The sequence below is a fragment of the Haemorhous mexicanus genome, chromosome 5 (assembly GCF_027477595.1).
Source record: "Haemorhous mexicanus isolate bHaeMex1 chromosome 5, bHaeMex1.pri, whole genome shotgun sequence".
NCBI lineage: Eukaryota > Metazoa > Chordata > Aves > Passeriformes > Fringillidae > Haemorhous > Haemorhous mexicanus.
The window spans coordinates 60,888,784-60,915,436 of NC_082345.1; the positions used below are offsets into that span (position 1 = coordinate 60,888,784).

Below are 26,653 nucleotides of genomic sequence, written 5' to 3' on the forward strand. Positions count from 1 at the left end.
TGTGATTCAAAATCCATTTCTGCACGTACCTTGTGGTTTAATTGAAATCAGGCTTAATGGCAGGTTACTTGTTATTATTATCACTGGGATACTTCAGAGCAAGGCTGTGACACTGAGCTGCGGCCTAAGGAAACTGGGCTCAGTTCTTAACCCCACTCTGGGGCTCATATTGGCCACTCAAACCAGTTCATCTCTCTCATGAGATGAACTCCTGCCCATTTAAGGTTGTTTACTCTATAGCATCTTTCAGAAGGAGCATTTCCTACCGGAAGCCACTCTTGATCTCATCTGGGATTTCAAGGTGCTGCTCTAATGCTAACCATATTTTCTGAAATGCAATCTGTATTTTAATGAGTCCCTAATGTTAGCAAGGAGACACATTTAAAGTAAGTGATTAGATTTCAGTGATGATGCAACTTCCCATTCCACACATGCATTGAAGTTAGATTAAATTTAGCACTCACTATGTCATAATTATTTTCCATAATGTCAGAATAATCTAGAATTTGTACATTCACAGTGCTGCTGTAAGCCTCAGGGTGTGCTGAAATTTTACAGTGGCAACTCTCAGTCCAGTGTCAGGTATTAGTGCTGTATTTTTATAATTATAGGTTTTATTGCAGAATAGGCACAGCAATATCAGAAATGCCTTAAAGGAAGGATAAAATAGAAGAGTTTTTAAATGTCTGATTTTCACTACAGGCATATTTTATTTTAATTTTTTTCTAATATTCATAAAATATTTTTGAGAAGTTACATGTGAGAAATGAAGAAGTTCTGGCACTCAAATGTGAAGACTTGTTTCCTTAAATGACTTACCTGAAGCCCTGGTCACAATTCTCTGTCTGTGCAGAGTTCTGGCTCCTTAAGTCTGAGACCACACCTGAAGAAGATAATTTTGGTATTGTGCTGTGAAAAGCAGCAGCCTCCCAGCACCAGTTGCAGACTAGAGGTGGCTGTCATGAGAGTCACCTTCCTCTTGGTTTCCCTTGGCCATCATAGGGCCCTCAGACTGTTTCCACGCTAACCCTTGCTAGTTATTTGCCTGGCATCTTCTCCAGGTGTTCTTGCCTCTTTGAGATGTCTTGGGTCCTTTGAGTTACAATTTTTAAGAAATTTTATTTTGTTTTCCTGAGAAAAGACAATGGTAATAACTTCAGGAGGTGAATACATTTCCCTCTCTCATCCTGGTGCCCAGAACTGAGTGCCTTGCAGGTCTGATTCATTTTCAGGAGACTGTGGGAGCTTCCCTGTCTGTAGATTGAAGCCTGCTCTCTGACATTGCTGTAATTTCTCTCCCTTCCCCTCAGATGGTGTTCACAGTGTCACTGCAGTCTGCACCCTGCGTGTCACCATCATCACGGACGACATGCTCACCAACAGCATCACAGTGCGGCTGGAGAACATGTCCCAGGAGAGGTTCCTTTCTCCCCTCCTGTCCCTCTTTGTGGAGGGGGTGGCAACTGTGCTCTCCACCGCCAAGGACGGCATCTTTGTTTTCAACATCCAAAACGACACGGACGTCAGCTCCAATATCCTGAACGTGACCTTCTCAGCCTTGCTCCCTGGTGGCATTCGAAACAAGTTCTTCCCCTCTGAGGACCTGCAGGAGCAGATCTACCTCAACAGGACGCTGCTGACCACCATTTCCACACAGAGGGTGCTGCCTTTCGACGACAACATCTGCTTGCGTGAGCCCTGCGAGAACTACATGAAGTGTGTCTCTGTGCTGAAGTTCGACAGCTCGGCGCCCTTCATCAGCTCCAACACGGTCCTGTTCCGCCCCATCCACCCCATCAACGGGCTGCGGTGCCGCTGCCCCCCGGGCTTCACCGGGGACTACTGCGAGACGGAAATCGACCTGTGCTACTCCAACCCCTGCGGGAGCAACGGGCTCTGCCGGAGCCGCGAGGGCGGCTACACTTGTGAGTGCTACGAGGACTACACCGGTATGTGTCTATCTTATCTTTGGCCCGTGATTTATAGGTTAGACCAGCGGCCAGGCCAGCTCTGTGGCAAGCTGAAATTGCTGGCATTCGTAGTCAAAAGGGGGAGAACTCCTGGCGCTGCCTTCTAGTCAGGAGAAGGTTTGTGAGTGTCACTTAGGGCGGGTAAGTCCCGTAGCTCTGTGTGTGCACGGTGGTAGGAGCCCTGCCTTGCTCCAGGTCATGCACGGGGACTGTCAGCTGCTGAAGAGATTTGCACTGTGTGAATTTCTGCTCAAAATGCTTTATGCAGACACATTTCTTCTGTCTGGAAGGAAAAAGGTGGGACACATCTCCTGGTTCATGGGATTGCACGTAAAGCCATTGCAGGCCCCTTCGCATACTGGGGCAGAGTGTGGGTGCACAGCCTCCGTAGGAGCTCCTCAGCCCTTGGTCAGCAGCCAGCACAAAGCATTAGCATTGTTCTTGTTCCCAAAAAGCTGCAGTAATCCACACTTAGGGGAAATACTGTAACTCAGCTCTGGTGTGTAAATGTTCAGATAAAACTCCAGAAGCTCGTAGCTGCTCCCAGGCCTGTCTCCACAGCCCGCTGAGGAACGTACTTTGCCTCATCATGGACTTGACAGCTAATAAAGATCAAAGTGCTGCTTCTCAAATACTCCTGAGAAGTTACAAAAGAGCATTAGGTGAATGTTTTCTGGTGCTTCGGTAAAGTCAGTGAGATTATTTATGTATTTGAAATTGCACACGCTTTTAAGCATTCTGCACTGACGTGCTGCCAGCTGTAATTCACACCGACAGCTCAGCAATGTCTGCTGTGACCCCTGCAAACAAGGGGTGGAGCAGAGGGGGGTGGTTCCCAACACTGCCTCTCACTGCTGAGTTATAAAAAATTGAAACCATAAATTATTTAAATTCTGATGTAAAAAAAATCTCATTGATGGGGATCCAGCCCTCCAGGTGGAAGGCTTTTCCTTCACAGTCTCTGGCTTTTGCCTCTGGGCTGTCATCAAAAATGTGACTGTGGAAGGAGCCAGGAGCTAGCGAGCAGAGACATGGCAGCAAAGGAGCTGGGCTTTTCCCTGCATGGGGGACAGGAGATGCTCCCTCAAATTTATGCAGGGCTTGGGACAGCAGGACTTTTCTAAGAAGATGGGGACAAATTTTTTGCCTGATGAGAGAAACCCTGAATAGAACTGTGAGATGGTTGGGATATTTGGTGTTTGTTGAGGAGTTACTTTCATGTCAAGCTTCTCACGAACAAGTTCCACAGTGAAATACATTTTAAAGTCCATTATCCATAAATAGACAATACACACAGAAGTGGGCATCACAAAATAGATTTTATGATCAGCAGATTTCATTTAAAATGTTTGTATACTATTGTACTGTAAATAGGAAGTAGCAAGATTCATTAACCAAAGATATGCATAAAAATGAAGTTAATACATCCATGTCTTAGTTTTGGAATGACATGGATTCCATCACACTTTTAGAATCTCTTGCTAGAAATCTTCAGAAAAAAGGCTAAATACACTTTTAGAATGAAAGATAATAAGCTTATATTAATAATTGATGAACGTGTTTAATACTTAATGCTCTAGTCAGAACAAACAGCACATGTTTAGAAGAGAAGCACCATGTTATTCATACACAAAGAAAGATTTGATCTGTAAGTCTATTTTCAGTGCATTGTTGTTGAGTTAAAAATTAAGTGTCCTGCTGTCAAGATATCAAAGAGGTCAGAAGTTAAGGAGGGAGCACTGCTTATAGCTTTGCTGTCTTTAGGTTTCAGAGTTAACTACACTTGAGTGAAACACATTTTTCTTTGGAAGGACAGTTTGATCACATTCAGATTGGCCAGGAAAAAACACTTCCAGCCATGATAAAGAGGGCTCTGGAATACTTTATCCCAAAAATCGGTGCAAATATTGTAGAATATTTCTGGTCTATCACTGGATGAATGCAGTAAAAATTTAGTATCTGTTCTGGGGTTGGTTGAAGTTGCTTTGATGCTTTTAGGTTCCATAACAATGTTTTGTTCATCAAACCCAAACATTTACCCACATAAGGTGGCCATTAGTTCCTTGATTGTCATCCCCTTGACAAAGCAAGGTTGAAAATGTTATCAACAAGAAATCTATTACCAGAAATATTTCATGAAGATGCATTATTGAATTTTGTCCCAATCTCCTTGAAGTATTGTTATTTTACCTATGACTTTAATAATTCTTTAAATATATTCATATCCATTTGAAAGTTCAGTTTATTACTATTAAGCATAATATTGTGTTTTCAGCTTGGATGTGAATTTATTGTTTACAGCATTCCAGATTTTCTATCTATTTGGTATGTAAATAGCACAGGTTGGTTTCAATAGCAGCAGTGTGTGTTGGCTCATGGAATGCAGTGGCCATAACTTGGAATGAGCAGGGAGTTGCCAGGTCTGAAAGTTGGAAGATACTGGTATTACTGAAATTTTATCATGGTACTAACTTGGGGTAGTAACATATCAGTATGAGGCACCTACAAATCTTAGAATTAAAAGATGAAATATGAATGGTTATAGTCCATGAAATACAGCCTGCTTTGGGAGTTCTCATGTTTCCATCTCCCAATTAAGAGCCTACACAGAAAAATAATTATAAGAAAATCTAAGATCTGTCATCTCTCTGGGGAGATAGGCTGCAATTTGATGAGAAATCACTACACAATCATAACCCTGTACTGATTCTATCTGACTAGTCACCTGCTAAAAATATAGTGTTTATTTCCTGTACAAGACAATTATGTTCTATCTTAATAGGATGGAATTTCCCTCCATTTTTCCACCCTGCTTTGAAGCCCTCCATTTGGTTCCATGTAATTGTTAGTCATTTATACATGATGAAAGTTTCTCTGTCTTCGGGAGTCTTCTGTTACGGGCACAAAGGTAAACTGAGCTTCCACAAGGTATTTCTGAAACCTGATTACTGCCCAGGCTGGGGTGATTTGGAATGAACTTCACTTCCTGTGATGTAAGGATGTGAGTGAGGAAGTGCATATATTTTTAATTCTTTTTTTCTTCCAAACTTACAACCTCTTTAACTTCTTTTTGTATGAATCAATGTAGGGAAGTGAGCAATGTGCGCACTAATATTTATGCCATTGGTGGCAGAGAGCTGTGTGCATGACTAAAGGTTAAAGGATGTAATTTTAGTTAAGCAAACAAATTTATTGAACACCATATAAAGCCTGTATAATTTTGCCAGCTTTATTTCATGTATCTTTGAGCGCTGCAGAAGCAGCTGAGATGAGCTTTAGGTGAAGGCTTAGACATAGGTGGAATTGTCTGTACTCCCCAGGGAGCAACTCCTGAAGTGCAAATGGATCATGTCATGGACACTGTTTTGGGGGCATGGATGCCACAGCAGTTCCTGCATGAGCTGTACTTCCAGCTCCATCCTGGTGCCTCCTACAGAGCACACCACTGTGGCCATAAATCAGCACCTTTTGGGGTGTGAATTCCCACTGTTCCTGCCCTGCCATGAGTGGTGCTTCCTCCAGAGCTGTTCTCATGGTCCTCCTGCTCAACAGCCACCAAGACTGCTCTCTATGGTCATGTTCCCAAAAAGCAAAATTTAATCAACACAGAACAAAAGTGCTCTAATGGAAAAGAAACCCCACCAACTCCTGAAATAAAGAGGAGATTCAATGTTCCCACAGTTCTCCTTAGCATTATCACATTCTCTCTGCCTCCTTTGCTATGCAACCTCAGCAAGGAGCAGTTTGTAGGGGGAAAAGATCATCAGAGAGTTCCCCATATCCTTTGCATCTCTCCTTGGATTTCACTTCAGAGAGAGGAGAAATCTTACATGGTTGTAAATCTTCTAGTAATCAAATACAGCAACTAGAGATCTTCTGCATGTTACACTTTTTTCCCTCCTAATTTGTATTTGTGATACCATATTGACATGAGGAATCATTACATCTAATGTGCCTGCTGTGAATTCAAACTTTGTGTCATGAGAAGGTAATTATAGCTGGTTTCTCAGCATCCTGCCAGAAGTTCCTAATCATATTGCTTAGTAAGTTCTCAGTGTTTGGCTCTTGCAAACATAGAACATAAAAGTAAATGTGAGGATATCTTCTGCTTAATCTTTACTTATATCCATTCTTCAGATAGTAATTTCTCAGCTCACTCTGATACCAAATTCTCCTTTTTCAGGGCAGAGAGATTTATTTCAGGGAATTTCAGCTTTGAGGTAGAGAAATCTGGCAGCCACAGTAGTCATAATGAGTGTTTTATCTTGTGCAAGAAGGTCTGAAATTCCACCCTCGGTTGCACTTCTGCAGCTTGTTGGGATCACAGGTGTGTAACAGCCAAATCCTCTACAGCAAATCTAAATTTGATTCCTTCCTCACTGCATCTTTAACTCCTTGTTTAGCTTAGTGAAGGCTGTGGTTTTGTGACAGCAAGTATGAACAAGGGTTATCCTTACCGGCCTGTAGGGCTTTGACAACATTTTCAAGCAGCTGTGACCAAGTTTTTCTTTAATACAAAACACCAAACAAGAAATTCTGTCATTCACAGACACTGCCATGAACATAGGGACATTGTCCTTGCCATGTGACAGCTTCATTGATCATCTCTCTGATTCTTCATTCAAATATTAAGGGAAACAACAAAGATACTGAAATGTTTTGTATCATTGCTGCCTTAACAGTATCTTTTAGTCTAGGCAATGTTACTGGACAGAGTTATGTCCAGAGTTTTAGTCAGAGTTATGCTACTGGACTCCACATGGTTTTGCATACTAAAGAGATAAAAACCTAGGCAAGGTCTAATACTCTAAAAAACATATAGTTGATTTTAAGAGTTTAAATACAATTACAGTTATCAGAGTGCTGGATGATTTGCAGTATTTCCAGAATTTGAACTATTAATGGGTTTTTATGAAGTTTTTCTGTTGATTTTGGATGCAGGAAGAATTGAAGAAGAGTGCTGACTAACTTTCATTGTTTCTCAGTGCCTTGAGTGGAATATCTGGTTGCCTTACCTTGCAGTTTCTGTGTGGCAATACTGTGAAAAAGCTGGTGGGTGATTGCATGCCAGTGAAGGTCTGGACAGTGTTGAAGGTTTAGACATTTTTCTATTTTTTTCTTTTTCAGCAGTGCTATGCCATGCCATTATTCTGATGCTTGTAGTGAAACTAGGTCTGCATAACAGCATCACCACTTCCTTTGATTGCTGTGGACCTGACTCTCTGCAGCTTTTTCACATCTGATGGAAAGATAAATAATTGCTTGTAAGATCCATCCTTACAATTAGTACTCCTTGGCTGATGTCCCAGCACAGTCTTTTCCATCCATCTTCAACTCTCTCTGTTTCATCAGCCCTTTTCTGCCTGTAAGCAGTTATCTCAGTTGGTGTGGACATGGCAAGCTGTGCCCCCACACTGGCAGCAGTTGTGTACAGCCAGCTGCCTCTGTTTCCTCCCAGCCCCTTCCAAGCCCCCGGTGCTTACAGCACTTGGCTAGCTTGCAAGGACCCCACAAGCAGGGAGGTGGATGGTCCAGAAGCAGAGCTTAAATCCTCCAAACACTTTTGAGAGCATGACTGGTGTAAAAGCTGGAACAGGCTATCATTATTGTTATTTATTATCTTCATCAATGACATAGACATAGGGATCGAGCACCCCCTGAGAAATCTGCAGATTTCTCAGATGACACCAAGCTGAGTGGTGCAATCACACACCTGAAGGATGGGATGCCATCCAGAGGGACCTGGACAAGCTCAAGAAAGGCATGGTGTTGCCATGAGAATCTCATGAGGTTTAAGAAGACCAAAAGCAAGGTCCTGCACCTGGGTTGGAGCACCCCTGGTACCAACACAGTCTGGGGCATAAACAGATGGAGAGCAGCCCTGCCAGGAAGGACTCAGAGGTGCTAGTGGTTGTGAGGCTGGACATGAGCTGGCAATGTGCTCTTACAGCCCAGAAAGCCAGTTGTGTCCTGGGCTGCATCAAAAGCAAGTCAAGAGTAGCTGAGGAAGGGCCATTCCTGGGCTGTCCATGGCTGGAAACCTGGGGGGACCCTGTGAAAGGCATTTCTTTCCTGACACAGATTCTCAGCAGAAGTCTGTGTGCCCACTCACCTGGTGTGTTTAACTCTGAGATTTGCTGTGCATGTTAAAACAGGTCCTTGCTTCTTTTTGTGGCAAGGTTTGCTGTTCATGCATGCAGGGATGGGGCCAGCACACCACAGCCTTACAGCTGGATCCAAGTGATGCTGCACTGGGGCTGTGGCCCAGATATCACAACTGCATGACTGCTTCTTCCAGAAGATGAGTGAAACAATAAAAACAGTAAAAAAATTCAGTCAAATTCTGAATTCTATTATTGTCATGTTTCTGTGGATTATATTCCCATCCATGTCTATCACCAAGTCACAGGAGATGAATGTTGCAAATCTGGAGTTTATATCAGATTCTCAGGACTTCCTGAAGAGGTCTACCATTTCTCTAGGTGGGTTTTTATCTGGAGGGTATGTCCTTCATCTAATCTTCAACCTATGCTCACTTGTCAGGATGCAAAGAGCCTTTGCTAATTGGATTACTGGGGTGTATTTGTTGACAGTTTAGTTCTCACATGCTGTACATGGCCTGCAGCCTTCACAGCAATCTGCTTGCTTTTTCTTAAACCCAGGCAAAGAGTTTTATCGCATTACCCTCCTCCTGATGTGCATGAACTAGCTACTGTTTAAAGTTCCACATTTCCTCAGTCATGTCCAAACCCTCCTTGCCCTCACCCCAAGGTGATGCATGTGGGATGGTCTGACCTGCTGCAAGTGCTGGGGGCTCAGGTGCCTCATATGGAGCCTTGTGTCTTATCTTCCTTGCCCATGGAAATATTTGCACTGATCAAAGTCCTTTGCTGTCATGTGGAAACCTAGCTACAGACCTCATGTTGTGTTTGTTCCTTTTAATTAGTTTTCTAATTATTTGACAGGACTCATGTTCCTGCAGTGGAGGCACGATGGGTGCTTTGTGGAAGCAAGTAGCAGATCACACACCAATGTAATCACTTAGCTCTGGTTTCAGGAGCTACCTTAGTAATTAATCTCCAATATACTTATGAATTCAGCTCTTCCAAACAGTTCTGTGTCTAGGAAATCCTCCTTACTGATTATGGCTTATCTGCTTTTGCTTCTCCATAAGACAGCTGTGGGGCTGGCTGCTCATTCCCTTCATTTAGCCACTCCCCTCATTTGTCAGCCAAAGAGTCTATCACTGATAATTTTACACTTTCTCTCCAGATTTTGATTTAAAGAAAAAAATAAAAGTAAAAGTAGCATGTAGCTAGAATTCAGTGACCAGATAACTCAGGCAGTAACCTGTTTCAGGATGGCTCCATTCTCACAGTTCCATTTTTACACTTGCTGGCTCCTACTGCCCTTGGTGTCTGCAAGATCACCATGGAAGATGGAGAGAAGGTTGTGGGTTTTTGGCTGTGGGCTGTACAGTACAAAGTCAAGGCTTGCTGACATGAGAGGCCTGCAAGCACAAACTGTGGTGGGACAGGGTTGCAGCTGTGGGACAAGTGCTGCCCCAGCTCTTCTACATGCAGGTGTTTAGTATCTAGTCCTGGTGGCCAGGTGTAACCTCAGGATGTTTTGGTTGGAAGGGACCTCTAAAGATCAGCTAGTCCAAGCCCTCTACCATGGCTAGAATTGGTTTCAGTCTCTTTTTTTCAAGCTGAATTTCATTAAATAGCTGTTGTGAAAAGAGCACATTTGACCCTGACACCATGCCCAGCTAAGCTCCTGTTTGCTGTCAGGCAGCCTGCTTTGTGTGAGCGAGGCCAGCTGCTGACCTGGCGTGGGTACCTGCCTGCCTCTGGCACCTGACCTCGCTTCCCACCCCTTGGCAAGGAAATGTGCTGGGAGTATGAGCTCTCAGTGGTGTCCAATGGCACAGAGATACACAGTGAGCACCTCAGCTTTCCTGCTGCCATCCTGCTTAACAACAGCCTGGTCCAAATTTAGCATTCCCTTTATTCTAGCGCATGTGAAATCTCTTTTATTGTATTTTATTGTGTATGACATTACTCTGTCAATTTTTGAGCAGTTTCTTGAATTATTTTCCTGGTTTTATATTGATGGTATTTCTGTTACCACACCTAAATGGGAGTCACAATTCTCCCAGGCTTTTTGAAAACCTTTGTTATAGCACATTTTCTTATCATCATTGGTCAAACAGAAATAAAAAATACTTCACTGTGGGAAGTGAAGCGTAATTCATCAAAGTGGAGATATTTGATATTATAATTTTATAGGTACATGTAAAACCCCTCCTCACTGATGTAGCTAAATTCCCACACACTGTCATAATTATAAACATATATATGCATTGCAGATCCTTGGTCTGACAGGAATTACGGGCATGGAGGTTTGTTTTCATTAAAATATTTTCAATAACAGTTTATTAAACTACAGCAAATTTCTCTGTGACCGTAGTTTACAATTGTATTTTCAATAATTGAGCGTTGTGCAATGTAAGATTTAGGGATTTTTTCCCATTGTTTAATTTCAAAAAGGTTAGCTGGAGAAAATTTTAAGCTGCACAAGTGCATTCTCATTACCCAAACATACACTTGTTAAATGTCAAAAGAACCCATATGTTAGACTACCCCTTAAGTGGTTGTGGTTTTTTTCTCATTGAAAACAAATCAGATAAGAAAAAAGGAGGAGAGAAACGAGGAGAAAAACCCCAAAACTTGCCTATAAGTTATTTGTGCAGAAGATAAAATCATAATGAGATAGTGTTTTTTTCCAGTATACCTTATGTTCTGAAAATCCCCTCACAGTGTTCACAGCAGATCAGAGGGGAAAACAAAACAAAAAAAAATTCCAGGACATCTGAAGTGAAATATTCTAGATCTTCCAAAACAAAAAAGAGATTTAGCTTCCAAGGATCAAGGTAATGGAGCTCCTTTTCTCCTGTCTGCAAATAAAAAACTGGGAAACAAAACTGGGAAGCAGTAAGACTGAATTGTGAAAAACAGTTTGGACTTCTGTATAGATATTTATAATTCCCAAAGTAGACATTTTTATTTTCATCAGTGGATAAACAATGGGAAAGTGGCAGGAAGGATGGTTGGGTGCAGAGAGGAGGGTATCAGGATGATATCCTGTTAGGAAGGAAAAAAGCATGAAATAGTTTCTTGTGTCTCTGTTCTTTGTGTTATGATGACTGAAAGTTTCGACAGTTGAGCGCCAGACTGAGGCACTTGGCCTTGAACATCAAGATAATTACAGTTGTGCAGAGCGTGGTGGGAACCACAACTTCATTGTTGTTGCAAATGCTCTTTTGTTTAGAGCATCATGGTTCAGTGCCTGCATGGCAGCCCTGCTCCTCCTGGGGCGGGTTTTGTTCTGGCCCCGCACTGTACGCTGCCCCCAGCGCGCCTTCCCGAGCAGCCGCACGCTCAAGCCTCCCTTTCTGCAACTCAACATGGGCATGCTTTACTTCTCAAATTCTCCACAGAGAAGCTTATGAGACCTTTTATGCAGCATTTTCATATAGTATAATTAAAAGCATGTTTTAATTAGATAGGCCGGCTTTAAAGGGTCAGCACAACTGATGTGCATATTGTAAGAAAGATGAAGATATGAAGATGAATGCCTTATATTAATAATTAAACCCATTTTAATTGACACAATGAAGTGTATTAACTCTAATAAGATGGTAATCACTTAAGGTTACTTTATAATTGAATGGTATTTAACAAAAAGGCTGAATTTTAATTCACTGGACTGCTGTAAGGAGAGTTAAGTACAAGCTATGAAAGCTGGCTGGATTAATTTTTTAAGAGTTCATTTAAAAACACTTTTTAAGAAAGTAACTTTTGAATTTCCATCTGTTCTGTCGGTTTAAAAATACATGGATTTTGAAATTTTCTGTGCAAGATGTGTGTGACATTACAATCCCTTTTTCATGACTCATTAAGAAAAAGTCAGTTTCCCTGGTTAAGTTGCTTTTTGTTTTCTGTTTGTGTTCCTGTGCTGTGTACCAAATATTTTTTTAAGGCTACCAAAACATAAGATTATGGGATTATGTTTTTAAACTTATCCTTTTAATTTGACAATCAAAGGGGTATTTTTTATTGGGTTTTTTTTGACTTTTCTTTCAATGTATAACAATAAGAATGTGATGAGCATCAGATTGTTTTGCCAGCTCTACCTGTCCCATGATGCTAAACCACTGAACTACGATTCACAGTAAAGACAGTTAGACAGTGCTTTTAAGTATACCTTTCTTTTAAGCTGATACTTCTCATATAAAATAAAATACAAAGCTCTGAACTGCTAGCTTCCTAACACACACTTAAAATGGTAGATTGACTTTAAGCATGGTTTTCTGTTGCATTATTAATATTTTATGGCTTATCTTCAGTTATTCTCACTAATTGGCCATTACGCTTCTTTCCACCAGAGCTTCTGGGACCACCTAGGGTGTGAAGGGACATGGTTTGAATTGGGCCCTGCCTGGTTCTAAATTGCCATGATATTTACCATAGCATTGGATTACACAGAAAATGGGAGAGTGAGATTTTCCTGTGAAAACTTCTCATTTTATGGAAAACACAAAATGCAGGCTCTCACCATTCCTCCTTTAGTGGAGACATGCAGAGTTAGCTGCTTGTGCAGTCAGTCCCAGTGGGCTGCTGGAGACAGGGGGAGATGGTTTCTGTGTTTTGTCTCCTGTGATCTGAATCATCATGTCTGTAACATTTACTTGGAGAAAATTAAGTGGGATCTTAGTAAAATAAGGGCTGAACTCTCCGAAAGGGAAGAGCAATCTTTGTCCTTGAAAGGGAGACACTGATCTTCGTTTCTGCTTATTCTTTAACCTTCATTTTTCATCTTCTTTCAGAGGGCAGTTATTTGCAGATGTGTTGCCTTTTTGAAGTGCTTTGAGATGCTAACTTGATCAAAACCAAGTGCTAGAGTTTTGCTTTTGCCCACCAATTTAGGAAATGAGAGTTCCAACCCTTTGGTGATCTCTGTGGAAAGCAGCTTAGGGAAACCAGGCTGAAAGTGAGCAGGAAGCCTGATGGTGCCTGAAAGTGTGTCTGGTTTTCCAGCTCCTGAGTTCCTGTTGATAAAAGATGTTATTGCACACACACCCCTGCCCCTGCCACCACGCCTTGCTTGCTTTCCTCAGTCACATAAATAGTTTAATGTATTTTGAAAAGCCCAGTGGGAGGCCAAAACAGCCTGTGGAACAGCAGCCTTGTGGAGTTAATGGTCTTGGTAGTGGCATTTGGTGCCCAGGAAGAATTGCAACTCCGTGGCATGAAATAATCTTTCTTGTTATCTGAGCAGAAGCACAATGAGCCTGTCCCCTTCTCCTACCTCACTGCTGCCCATGGAAGGAGGTGAGAACTAGGCCTGGCAGGTGGTTCCCATGCTGGAGTGCCTGCAGGCGTGCAGGGATGCAAATATGGATCAGCCTGCAAAGGTTGTCCCAAAGGGAATCTGTCCTGCCAGCCATGGTGCCTATTCCAGCCTTTGCCTCCCTCCACGTGCCCCTCCTCAAGTAACACTCCTGGAGAGGAATCAAGGGGCACAGAGAGCCAAGAAAACAAAATATAATATCAGATAAATTTATAGTAAAGGTAGAGGGTGATTGTGCCTCTTAAAAATAAATGGAAGGAGGGATATTCTTCTGTAACTGAATGTGTTATGCAAAGGGATGCTTTGTTCTTACACCTCCAGCTTCTTCACCAGTTTTAAGGTGGGATTTTTAGGAAGAGATTTATTCCAAGTAATAATGCAAAGTGCAGACACAATGGCATAATCTAGTTAGAGGTTTATCTTTGACATCTATAATAATGTTATCCCCTTGATAATACATCCAGAGATTAAGCTTAGGCTTTTATTGAAAGGCACTGCTTCATCACCATATCTTACACCAAATCACTGCAATTTGCATTATGATGAATTGTCTTACATGTAAACCTGCCACAGGGTTCAACGTAACAGGAAATTTTTGTGCATTTCTTTTTTCTCATGTGTAGATTTGTACTGTGTTAGCTCTGTGAGAGGCAGAACCTAAAAGGTTTCTAAAGCTTTAGAGCTTCTAAAGCCTTACAGGTCAAATGCAGAAGGAGATGACACCTTACAAGTGCCCTGTACATTACAAGAAATGGTTCAATAGTTTAGAAAGCTTAGCAACCATTGTCAAGTCAGTCAAGAGTAAAGATGAAGACGTTAAGAAATTACCCACTGGACCCCATAGGGCAAAATTTGTTGTTAAGTAAGTGTGGCAGGCTAAAGGCTTGGATGTTAAAGGCCTTTTCCAACCAAAATCATCCTGTGTTTCTATGGGTTTTTCTCCTCCACCACATGTAAAGCATTCCAAAAAAGTGCTTTTCCTCAGCATTTCCTCAAAAGCCTGGGGGTGATTATGTCTGGGGCTGTGGGAGCAGGCAGCAGGGGGAAAGCAGACACGTTGTGTGCACCCTGCCCACTGGCCCACTGCAGGACCCCAGTGCCCAGGATTCACACAGACATGTCTCTGAGTGAGTTTGCCATTGAGCCTGTGCCCCACCTCTGCAAAACAACCCTCTGGGGCTTCTTTTGGAGGTATTGGCACCAATCCATGGGCTGGAAAATCACAGGTTACCTCTTTTTTTTTGCCAAACCATAAGTTGGGCTTCAGAATTGGGTGTTTTCTTAAATGGGGAATATTTTACTGTGGCATCTGGCATCTGGCTCCTTGCTCACCATGGTGCTGTCAGGAAAAAAAAATCACAGTATTCTTGATAAATCTTGGTTTCACTTCTAGTGCTCACACTGTTCTGGCCTCATGGCTGGAAGGTGAAAGGTGAGTTGCCTGGTGTAGATAGAGTGGAAACTTAATGCCTGGGAATTTTTAATCCTCAACAAATACACAAAGGAGGGAACAGAGGTATTCAGTTGTGGATTTTGTCTGTGCTCTTGCTGGCACTGGTGGAAATTGCATAGGAGAATGAGGTTCAGTGATCATGCAGCATTGAGCATATATCTTCTTGAGAACATGCTCATAATTTCTGAATCCACAGACTAATTCATTTCTCCAACAGATGTGCCCCAAATATCGCTAATCCTCCTCAGTATTGTTTCTTCTCCCTCCCACCTCCCCCAATTACTCCTTCTCATTTAAATGCAAAAACACAAAACAACCCAAATCATCAATCCATCCATCCATCCTTCTCTGCAGGGTGTCTTTTGTTTTGCTTTGTTTTGTGACCGGGGAAGGGGAGGAGTCCAGGGAAAATGGAACATCTTTGCTCAGGCTGCTGCTGCTCTGGGATCCTGGCCTGGTTTGGGGCTGTCAGAGGGCCAGGCACTGTTGCAGGGGCTGCTCTGGATGTGCATTGCACCAGTGGGCACAGCCTGGAGCAGCTTGAGGGAAACCTGCTTTTGCTGCTTTAGCTTCTGTAAAACACAGTTTAGCTTGGTTTCCACTGGGGAAGGATCAGCAAGAAGAGTGGGGTCCTGGCCTCTCCCTTGCCTGTTTGGCCCATGGGATATTTTCATGGAGGTCCTCCTTCTCCTCCCAAGAGCTTGCAGGAATTCAGAGCAGCCAGGGTGCTGAGGTTTTCCTTGAGGACCCTGGTGGGAAGAGGAACTAGGAAGGCTCAAATAGCATCATCCTGTTGAGGTGTGAGTAGGAATAGGAGCTCCCTCAGAACAGACAGTTTGGGCTGGAATTTGACCACTAAGAGCTCTCATGTACCTTGGGGCCAGCAGATGACACAGCTTCAGAGGCAAATAAAATAAAATTAAAAGCCTCTCACATTCATTGTTTTAAAGAATTTCATTATTAAAAATCTTAGGACACTTATTTAGCTGAGTCTTAGGATTTCTGAAAATCTGAATTATGAGTTATCAGGGATGCCTAGGGGGAACTTTATGGAAGCACAGAGAAGGGAGAAGTGTGATGGTAAAGGGGAGGTATAAGAGATATGTGTTTCTATCCAAAAGAGCAGTGGTATCTGCACAGTTTCTTCCCACCAGCTCAGAGCTTAGTGCTTATGCCCACAGAGAACCTAAAGCAGATCCAGAGATAAAAAGTGATTTCCAGAGTATCTTATTATAGAATCATTTCTACATATCACCTCAGAGAACTGCTTGGCAAGCTATATGCATAGTGTGACAGGAATGCTTTTGCTGTTACTTTGCTTAGTGTTATAAGGTCAGGTTACTCTCTTGTAAATACATAATATTAAATCTGGAATGGTTAGCAACTGAAATTCTGCAGGACAGCTGTCACTGCAAGTCTGCAGTTTGGGTGTGTATGTGTGGAGTATGTCTTTGTAGGTATTTATGCATTATTTTACTTTAACCTGTTTCTCATAATATGACTCTATAAGTCAGAAAGCATCAAAGGAAGCAGAAAGCAAAAGAAAGGAGGGAAACTCTAAAATGGACCTTAAGCTGCTGTTTCTCCCTATAAGAGGATTTGGGATAATTTTAATTAACCTAGATCAGTCCTGGTTCTAAAAACATAAACAAATGAGTAAAAGAAAAGACCAAAACATATTTTCAAGTTTAAAGGTTTAGTAGCCGTGTCATTTAGAAACCTCACAAAGTCATGACCATCAGGGTCAATAACATGGAGTCTGCATGGCCTCTCTGAAGTGGCAGTAGGGGTTTGGCCCTTGATTTCTAAGGAACCCAGATTTTATGTCTGTTGCTTAAATAACACTTCTGAGTCACTCATGTAAAATGGTAAATGAATTTAATTGTCCCCTAAGTAATCTCTGTCACTAGTACACCAGTGGCTTCTAACTTCTATTGATCCAGTTTCTCCATCATTCAGAATGGGCTGGCTAATGTTTCTGGGTAGCTGCTCTCTAACTTCTCTCATAAACCCAGTAGATGTTTGTTTGTTTGTTTGTTTGTCTGTTTGTGTCACATTTCATTAGTAATTGGCATTTGCTGCCAATTTGCTGGGAGGTAAAGCTGACCTCCCAGTATGTTCTGAGGGTAGACTCATGTACCACAGAGCCCCTGAATTTCCCTTTATGGACATGGATTTCCCATGAATTTCCCTTTATCAAGTCATGAATTTCCCTTTATGGACAAAATCCAGTGCTAATTTTTATTGAAATGCATCTATGTTTTAGGCAAATTTTCCTGCAGTAAATCCATGTACAATCAGTGGAGAGAGGTGGGTATCTACTGGAGATGATAGCCCAGTTCTCCTAAGGCAATCATTGAGCCACTGGACTCACACATGAGCCATCTAAAATGGCTCAAAGCTGTATTTCCATAACAGTTAAACCTTTCTAAGAATTCCTGGGTGCGTGGTCCTGCCTCCTTCCCATGTGCTTGCTGTGCTATTCATCCCATCAGGTCTAGAAGGGACTTAATCTGAAGATCACTAACACTTCAATAAAGAAATGAATGGTGTTTTGCCATCTTAGCTTTACAAATCAGTCAGCTGCAGGATTACATGAATGCCTGCACAAGGGAGGGGGAGGAAACTGCAGCATGCTTGGGGAAAGGAGGGGACTGTGGTAACTCCCACTCAATGAACTATGGTGAAACCACCCCTAAAGCACAGGATCCCAACCTCTTTATCTCTTGTCCCAGCAGAGATTTCCAAGCTGATTCTGCAGCTAATTTGTTTTTAACAACCTTCTTATTTCTTAGTGCACTGATTGCTTTGGTGCCAATTGTCATGTAAGGTTAGTAGTGCTTTAATTACTAGAGGAAAAGGAGGATTGATTTCCCATAATGTGCAAAAAATGCAAATGCATTTTTAATGGAGTTGGTTCTTTATTAGGGCAAACGGTCAATAGGAATTGTTTGAAGAATTTAGTTGTTCTATTTCTTGTTGTTTCTCCTTTTGCCTTAATTCTTGTGGATTCTCTTTTCCACTTTAAAGTAAATAATTTTAGGTCAGCTGCTTAAATCAGCTTCTCAACATACAGTTTATTCTGGCAAAGCAACTACAAACATGGAGAAAATTAATGTGTCTAGAGTGAGTGGCAGGATGAGGAAAGGAGAAAATAATCAGTTCAAACAATTACAGACAGTGAGTAAAAAATTAATGTGTCCAGGGAAATTGATGAAAAAAGAACATCAGTGCAAATTTGGTGCTTCTTGTAAATATATATTTAATGTACTGTTTCAGTTGAATACGATCAGATAATAGCAAAAAAATTTGAGGACTAGTCCCTAAACCAGTGTATTGGTGAAACACACTGCAGTTAACTGATGTGAAGAGGAAGTCTGTATGTATTTGGATGCCATCATCTTGTTTCCAGCAAGCTTTCAAACATTTTACACAGTTGTTGTAAATTCAAACAACTCATTAGCCAAACCACAGTCAGATTTCTGCAAAGACCAGCTCATTGATGCACGCCAGTGTGTTTATTGGAACCTACAATGCTCAGCTCACAAGGCATTTGCAATTGTGAGATTATTGTCTTGGTTTTCAGACAGTTTATTTTTATTTATTTTCACTTTTTTATTGCTATTAATTGTTTATTAACTTTGTTGTTATTTATTGTTTATTAACTGGGTAAACTTTCATTATTTTATTTGGAATTGGTCAGAGGAAGATCAAATCTAGCCAGCCTTTGTATTTGCCTGTTCTTGTTATTTTGCACCTGCTATTGTGGTGTCCTCACTTGTATAAACTTAATAACAGAAACTTTATGATTAACATTTCTGTAACATTAGTCCTAGAACCGAAGAGGATAGGTATGTATTAAAGATAGGATGTTTGTGAGTAGGATGCAGTGTCCAAAGCAACTATGACATTTTGATCTCAAGGGCTTTAAAAACAGGAAGCACTACATTAAGGGCTGCAGAAAAGCCACAGGACTAGTAGCTTTAAAAGTCATCAATATTAATTGGGAGCCTATAAGTTCAGCTACTGCCATGTCACAGTAAATAATTTTCTGGCAAGGGCAGAATTTTTTCAAAGCCCAGGAATCTGCTGGCAGATAACAGGCAGCCATGGCCCATGTTATCTGAGAGTGCATGCTTTAGCTTTAGCAGCTGGAGGGGCTGAGCTTCACATCCCCTGCTTGGATCTCACAGAGCTGTGGTGTGTAACTAGTTTGTTCAGTGGTTCCTAAAATGCAAGCCAGTGTGAAAAATGAAATTATATTAGTCAAGGAAATGCTGTGAGGAGCAAAGGAGGGTTTCACAGGCTGCGTGAGTGGCTGAGCCATGCTGCCATTACCAGCCTCACAGACTGACCCCAGGCTGTGTGTGTCAGCTATTTGGGCTGTGCTTTTATCACTCCAGCCCCTCCAGACCCTCACTGCACAGCAGCTCTCCCCCTTCTGTACTATTTTTTCCTACCAGACTGCAAGGCCACCCTCTGATGGCACGTGCCAGCCCTCCGACCTTCAGCTGCAAGCAGGCACAGAGGCGCTTTTCATTCCCAAGGGCTGGCACATGCAGCTCCTTCCTTTCCTGCTCCTCAAGTAGCTCTTCCCTGAGGGCCTTCTGGCTCCAGCCAGCAACCAGCTCTTCCTTCAAGTCCATGCAGGCTTTGGTTCAAATTCTGAAGATGGTTTTTAGGCTGTGCCTCAAAACTCCTGCAGGGCAGAGCTGTGGGACAGTGGTGTGTCCAAGGGGAGGTGGCTGCCCTTGGAAGTGACAAACCCAAGGGTGACACGAAGGTCCCTCCTGTTGCCAGTCCTGATCAAAGCCTGCTTCGAACTCTTGCTCAGATGGCTACTCCAAAAGGCAAAAATGCTCTGTTTCTAAATAATTCCAGGCACTTTTGGAGAAAAGAGTAATTAAGGTTTTTAAGTTTAAAAAACAAAAGGTTTTTTGGTGACCTTTGTGTCTCAAAGCACAGTGACACCTTGGATTTACTGTTGAGATTTCAAAACCACTATTTTAATATATTTTGGTAAATGCACATAAAATATGAAAATTCAACATCAAAGAATATGCATCAAATGCAGTTCTCGTTTGCATTACAGACTTAAGAGAATTCAGAATAATTTTAATAATTGGGACATCAATGATGCTACAGCTGAATAAATATGGGACCAAGAATCTTGAAGTATATTGTTTTAATTTACTTCTTTACACGTCATAATGAAAAGAAGGAATGAAAACAATACAATATAACTTTTCTGTAAGCTTTTCTCTTAAATGGTTTTATGCCTGTATAGGTATCTAAATAAATGATCTATACATTCTTGTTATATCACAGAATTAATACAGAACCATCAATGACTTCCAGCTTAGGCTTTTATATTTCACCTCTGTATTGCCATGTATTGCTGTGGAAATGTCCACAGCATGCTGCAATGCTAGGAATCTCTCCTTTTAGCTCACCCTTTTTCTCTCTGTGTATTCAAGCCTCCGTGTTATTTGCTTTTACAAAATACATCATTCTGTTCCCAGAAAGCCTTGAAGATTACATTCTTCTGTGAGTCAGGGAGTTATTTCACAAAATATCCTACTACTTTTTTTAAAGCAACAAACCTCTGTTTTTTCTTTCTATAGGAATTTTGGTTTTCCACTTTTTTGAGAGTTTTGGTACACAAGATAAATGTTTAAGGGCCGTGCTTATGCAGCGGATCTTCAACAAGTGCTTGCTGTAGTGTCCTCTTAAAACATCTGATTCATCTGTGCACCATATCCTGTACACTGAGGGATGTCTTGGATGATATATACATTTTTTTCCAAAAGAAACACATAATAGAGCATTTAAAAATATTAAGGAAAGTGTATTCACATAATCTTGACTGATATGTAGAGCTGATAATTGGATACAGGAAGATATTTATCAAGTGATTTTCACAGCATTTCACTTAATACGTTGAAGTGAGACTATAGGAACATGAGTGCCGAAGGGCAGAAGCTCTAAGCACAGGCTTGGACTCAAGGTTATGTGGGTTACTAGTTCAGAGTAATGCACAGAGCAGGTCCATCCTCCAGGGCTGGCCCCTCCTGGATGGGGTGTGCCTGGCTCCTGATCATAGCAGTTTTGTGTTTGCTCCTGCATTTTGCCAGCTTAAGCCATACCTGGTCTGAAAGGCAAGTGATGCAAGAAGAAAAAGGCAGCAAAGCTGGAGAGCCAAAACCACAAAGCTGCCCACCTCACCTTATCTCAGAGATCACTGCCCTTGGGGCGGTGGCTAAGCCAGCTGCAAACCATGGCAGTTTATAGCCTGGCACAGAAAGGTGGTGCAGACCCAGCTCTGGGTGCAGAGGGTGCAGGGTACTGCTGCCTTCAGCCTGCCTCCCAGTGTGGGCAGCTTTGGCGTGGGAACCTGTGGGAGCTGGGCTGTGGAGCACTAAATGGAACAAAACTTTCCATTCAAATTTGCCTTTGTTAATGAGCCACTGCCCACAGCTCCTGCTGCTTTTACTTTCCTGCAGGAATGTGTTTTCACGGTTTTAACTGTGCTTGGATCAATCACAGGACCACGGAATGGTCTCTGCTCCTCCAAACCCCTGCCAAAGCAGGGTCACCCACAGCAAATTGCACAGGATCATGTCCAGATGGGTTTTGAATATCTCCACTGAAAGAGATCCGCAGCCTCTCTGGGCAGCCTATTCCAGTGCTCTGTCATCCTCAAAGGACAGAAGGTTTTTCTCATTCTCAGATGGAACTTCCTGCTTTTCAGTCTGTGCCTGTTGCCCCTTGTCCTGTTGCTGAGCACTGTAGAGCCTGTCCCAATGTAATTGTATCATCTGGTGGTGAGTGGTCATGCGAACATTGAAGTGTTAAAAAAGTATTCCTTCAGCTGGTGGTGTTGAGTAGTAATGCTCTACATTTATTTCTCAGACACTGTTACTGGGTTAAATTCAACTGTGTATGCCACCTTCAGTTTCTCTGAACAGTTTTACATGTGGGATGTGAACATACCATAGGAAGACACATGTCAAAACACTAATGTTAACAAATTAACTCACACAGAGGGTTTGGCTTTCTGTACAATGATAATTCAGCAGCTGCTTTTGTCCCAGCCACAGCAGATATTTTAAAATTAATATCCTCTGTACAATTTTTTTTTTAATTGGGATTAATTCTCAGATTTTGAGCAAGTGCAGAACAGAAACCCATGGCATACATACAAAGCAAGACACTGCATTCTTTAGTAGTATTTAACACATCCTGCTACATGCTTTGGGGATGAATAAAGACAAATTATTTAGGGGTGAAACAATTTAGCAAGTGGCACACAGAATCCATAACTTCTGTGGAGAAGTGCCCTTCTCCAAAGGGTTCAGAAAATTGTCATCACCTGCAGGATGCCTGTGTGGGAAAAGGTGGAGGCAATCCCTATGTCACCTGTATCCTGCTTGCTCTTGCTATAGACATTTTGAGAGCTTTGCCATGAGCTCAGCCATGTCCTGCTGCCACCATGGGCAGCAAAGCCGAATCCCATTTGAGACAAAGTGCAACCATTTATCTGTTTTACACAATTTCCAGCTATAGTGAAACTCCAAAACAATTTGCCCATATTTTGGTTGACAGAGAATGTTTTTACCTCCTCCCATCTAGATCTGTCACCAGGTCTGTATTTGTCACTCAGTTTGGAAGCAGCCCAGGAATCTGAAAACCATAGGCCAATGTTGTTGGATATTTGCAAGAGGATTGCTCAGCAAATCATATTCCACAGTTCCCTGAAAATTCAGACTTGAAGAAGATGCAGCATTCTTACCCCCAGCAATCACAGGCTTGTGCCTCAGCTGCTTAGGGGATCAGGTGCAAAGTCTGGAAGCAGCTTGACCTGTAGCAGAACCACTTGGGTAGCTGAGTGTCACAGCTTGGTGCTGGGGTGAGGTGCCACCTTCCCTGATGTCTGCTTGTTCCGTTGCAGGAGAGTCCTGCGAGGTGAACGCGCGCTCCGGCCGCTGCGCGCCGGGGGTGTGCAAGAACGGGGGAACGTGCGTGAACCTGCTCATCGGGGGCTTCAAGTGCGAGTGCCCGCCCGGCGAGTACGAGCGGCCCTACTGCGAGATGACCACCAGGAGCTTCCCCCCTCAGTCCTTCATCACCTTCAAGGGGCTGCGGCAGCGCTTCCACTTCACCGTCTCCCTCATGTAAGTCCCAGCGGGGAGGGGTTCTGGGGCTGGTGGCTTCTCCCTCCAGCTTGGGACTGTTTGTCATGTGCTGATAGCCACCAAAGAGCTAGCCCTGAAGGTCACTGCAGGGATTTCTGACACTGACTCCTGCAAGCAGGGCATGTTATTTGAAAGCATTTGATTTTTCTGCCCCGTTGTGGACGTTTCTGTGTTGCTGACTCATGATCTTCCCTGTGTAACACAGGGTGATGGAACAGGGAGAAGGGATACCAGGACCTCTGGCCTTCAGCTGCAGAAGTGCCAGGGTGAATCTTGGGTTTGACACTTTTACTGTCTGGGCCTTTGGCTTCCTGACCTTCAGCCCAGCTTCAGAACCAATCCATTTGTGCTCCTTGTTTGGGAGCACTCTTCCCATCTCCTGTTTCCCCACCTCTGAGAGGACCTGGGCAGGTCAAGCCATGGCTGAGCACAGTCTGGTCCTTCTCATGTTCTTGCTTTCCAGTGCTGGGTTTGGGACAGCCCCAACTGATTCAGCTGCTCCCTTAGCTCCTTCTGGCCTTCACACCGAGGTCCTGCTTCTGGTCCCATCCCAGCTCCCAGGCTCTAGTCTTATCCCCATCCCATCTGCCTCAACATCCACATGTTGGGCAGTCTTCTTCTGGGCTCTCACTTTTCCCCTGGGGGTGCTCAGGTAGGCAAGGAGGAGCAATGATAGCAGCCACAGTCATGGCCAAGGGCTCTCCCTCACCAGGGAACAGCCCCTCTTGTGGAGAAGACTTCTTGGGTCATAGGGCTCGATTGGTGTGGAGCCAGAGCTCCAGGTGCACAGATGCCTCTTCTCTGGGGAAGGGCTGGGTTTGCAGCTCTCCCATAGTTTAGCTGATCAGGACTGACTTTTGGTTTTCCCTCACAGCTGACTGAGTAAAAACCAACACAAAATATGTTACTCCTGACCCCAAAGAGCAGAGCTGGGGATTTTTTGATAGGTACAACAGCAGCTTCAAGGGCAGACCTGTGTGTGTATCTGCCCAGAGAAAGTGCTCAGGGAGGTCAGACAGGCTTCAGGCTCATGGCTTCTCCAGCACCCAGCCATTTCCTGGTGCTTCATATCTGTCAGGAGCCAGGTCAGTTTTTACAGCATGCTTTTCAGTCCTTTAGCATGCTTTCCTTTCCTGAGCTAAGATCCCAGAGAGACTCCCCATGTCATGCTTCTATTAACAGAAGTAAGTAATGCCCCATCCTTGTAAATGTTCAAGGCCAGGCTGGATGGGACTTGGAGCAACCTGGTCTAGGGGCAGCTGTCCCTGCCCATGGCAGGGGCTGGAACTGGATGGTCTTTATGGTCCCTTTCAACCCAAACCATTCTATCATTTTATGATTTCTACCATTTTATCTTTCATCTGCCTTAATCCTAAACTCAAAATTTTATGGAATCTTGAAATTTTGGTTAAATCAGAAAGCACAGATGTGGTTTGCACACAAGCCAAGGCAAGAGAGAGTTGTGCCTGTGAAGATTGTTTTAGAGCATCAGGTCTAAGTCCACAGAAAAACCGAGGAGAAAAAGGCTCTGTTGGATTTGTCAGACCCACAGTGAGAGCAAACAAAGGTGCAGTCTGGGCTGGCTGCCAGCTTGAATTGCCTGCACTACCCTTGATTTGTCCCCTCAGCCAGGAGGTGTCATTTTTCAGGCTTTTGGAAAGAGGGCTTTGACGATTAGGGTGCTTTAAGTTAAAATTACTCAAATGCCCTGTGTAGGGGTTATTGAGCAATAGCAAAGTACTGTACAAGGGTAGTCCTTACACCAGGGCTTCTTCACCATCTTTAGAACCACAATGGCTTATTTAGTCATGAGCTAAACACTGCTTGCTCCATTTGGTGTGACTATAAGAATTCTAGGCCATTAGGAGGTTTATCCCACACTGTCTGGAATGACAACACATTTAGCATTTCATACCTGAAGTTACTTTTATTTACACCAGCTATTTCTTTGGCTTTTATTAATCCTTCAGTGGAGGAGGAGAACATTATGTGAGGAGCAGCAAGAATTAGCAGTTTGACTGCTAACAATGATGATTTGCCATTACATGTTTTGTGATTTGGGAGCATTTGGAAAATCCCAGGGAGTCCAGCTTCCCTCAGCCTCAATGATCCATCCTAGCAAAGAGCAGAATATTTGCCTTGTCCAGTCTCATAACTAAAATGGTTTTTTAAAATATTTAGGTTACTGACCGTGCATGTCTTTCTGCTCCCAATATTATGTATTTTCCTTGCTTAATTCCAACACTTATTAAGCCTTCACTCCAAGAGACACTTAGGTTGCATAAATAATGAGATTTTCTCATTATTTATGCAAAATTCTGTAAGAAAGAGAGTCTTTTGTTTCCTGTGTCATGAAATGAAACATATCCCTTCTATTAAAAAACAGCATTTTTTCCCCCCAGCTGGTGGGTGACAACCAGACAAGTTCAAAAGCAGTAGTGCTTTTAACAACAAGTATAATATCAAAGTCGATTTTGAATAGTGGCAAAGAATGGAACTGAGCACAGATAAAGAGATATACAAAATGGCTTAATAATGGATTTGTTTAATAATAATGATTTCATACTTAAAATTATTGTAGGAAATTGTAAGAATATGAGAAAATATATTCAAAAAGAAATAAGCTTCCTGATATTGCTGCCCGACTAAATCTTCCTGCCCACTAGAAGAAGCAGCACTAGCATTATTCCCTTTTCCTTTGCTCATATGTATTCTGCACAGATGCGATCAAAATATTTGGATGGAGCAGTTATTCATGAAAAAATATTCTTGGGAAATGTTTTACAGGAGCTGTATTCCTTTGGATGAAATGTTTGTTGGTGAAAAGTGAAAATTAAATCCGTGTTTTGATAATATTGATATATTTCAATGGTATTGTTGTAATTAATTTAGTTTGCATTTTACTTGTATACTATTATACTATGATAAAACTAGAAATAAATATGTATATCAAAACTGATTAAAAGTAATCAAAGCATTAATTTTTTATGGATTATAATGCATATTCTTTGAAATTTGATTTTTACAGGAAATATCAAATTTGTGATTTCTGTTTTTTGAATCAGAACAATTCATTATCCTTCAAAAACATTTTAAAATATATGACTAAAATTTCCCATTTCCATGTAGCTCAAATTCTGAAAGGTCTACTCAGTGTGATCCACAGCATATATATGTCTGACAAACAACTTCTGGTAAAAATTATTCTTTATCTTTGGAACTTTTTCTTTCAAATACCAACCCTGGTATTCTAAAATACTGCTTGGTTCCTATTCTCTGAAATGCAGGTTTTGCTGTATCACGTGAGAGTCTTGCTATTAGACATGATATGACAGGCACAAGAGTCACTTCTTGTGTCTGTGGAAGACAGATTTCATTTCATTAGCTGTGTTCAGTATTTCACTCATTTGTAGGAAAATGGGTTTATTTAAATCAGACATATTTCCTGAAGTTCAAGATACAAAATCAGACTAAATTGCCATTGGGAACGCAAGAAATTCCCATGGTTTCTCTCTTTTTCTGTCTTTATCTAATATTAATCTTTAAAAATCTTTATGTAAAGTTTAATTTTTTTTGCATTTCTGAGTAGATGAAAGCTGTGTGCAACTCTCCAGAGATAA

At 42.2% G+C, this 26,653-nt stretch overlaps 1 protein-coding gene across 1 annotated transcript in view; it reads left to right on the plus strand.

Moving 5' to 3' along the window:
* The window catches only part of CELSR1 (cadherin EGF LAG seven-pass G-type receptor 1), a 165,404-nt gene that overhangs the window by 67,099 nt on the left and 71,652 nt on the right, over nucleotides 1-26,653 (plus strand). The window contains exons 2-3 of the mRNA XM_059847299.1: nucleotides 1,311-1,949; nucleotides 22,790-23,012. Coding sequence (XP_059703282.1) covers nucleotides 1,311-1,949; nucleotides 22,790-23,012 — 862 coding nt within the window. The remainder of the gene's footprint in view (nucleotides 1-1,310; nucleotides 1,950-22,789; nucleotides 23,013-26,653) is intronic.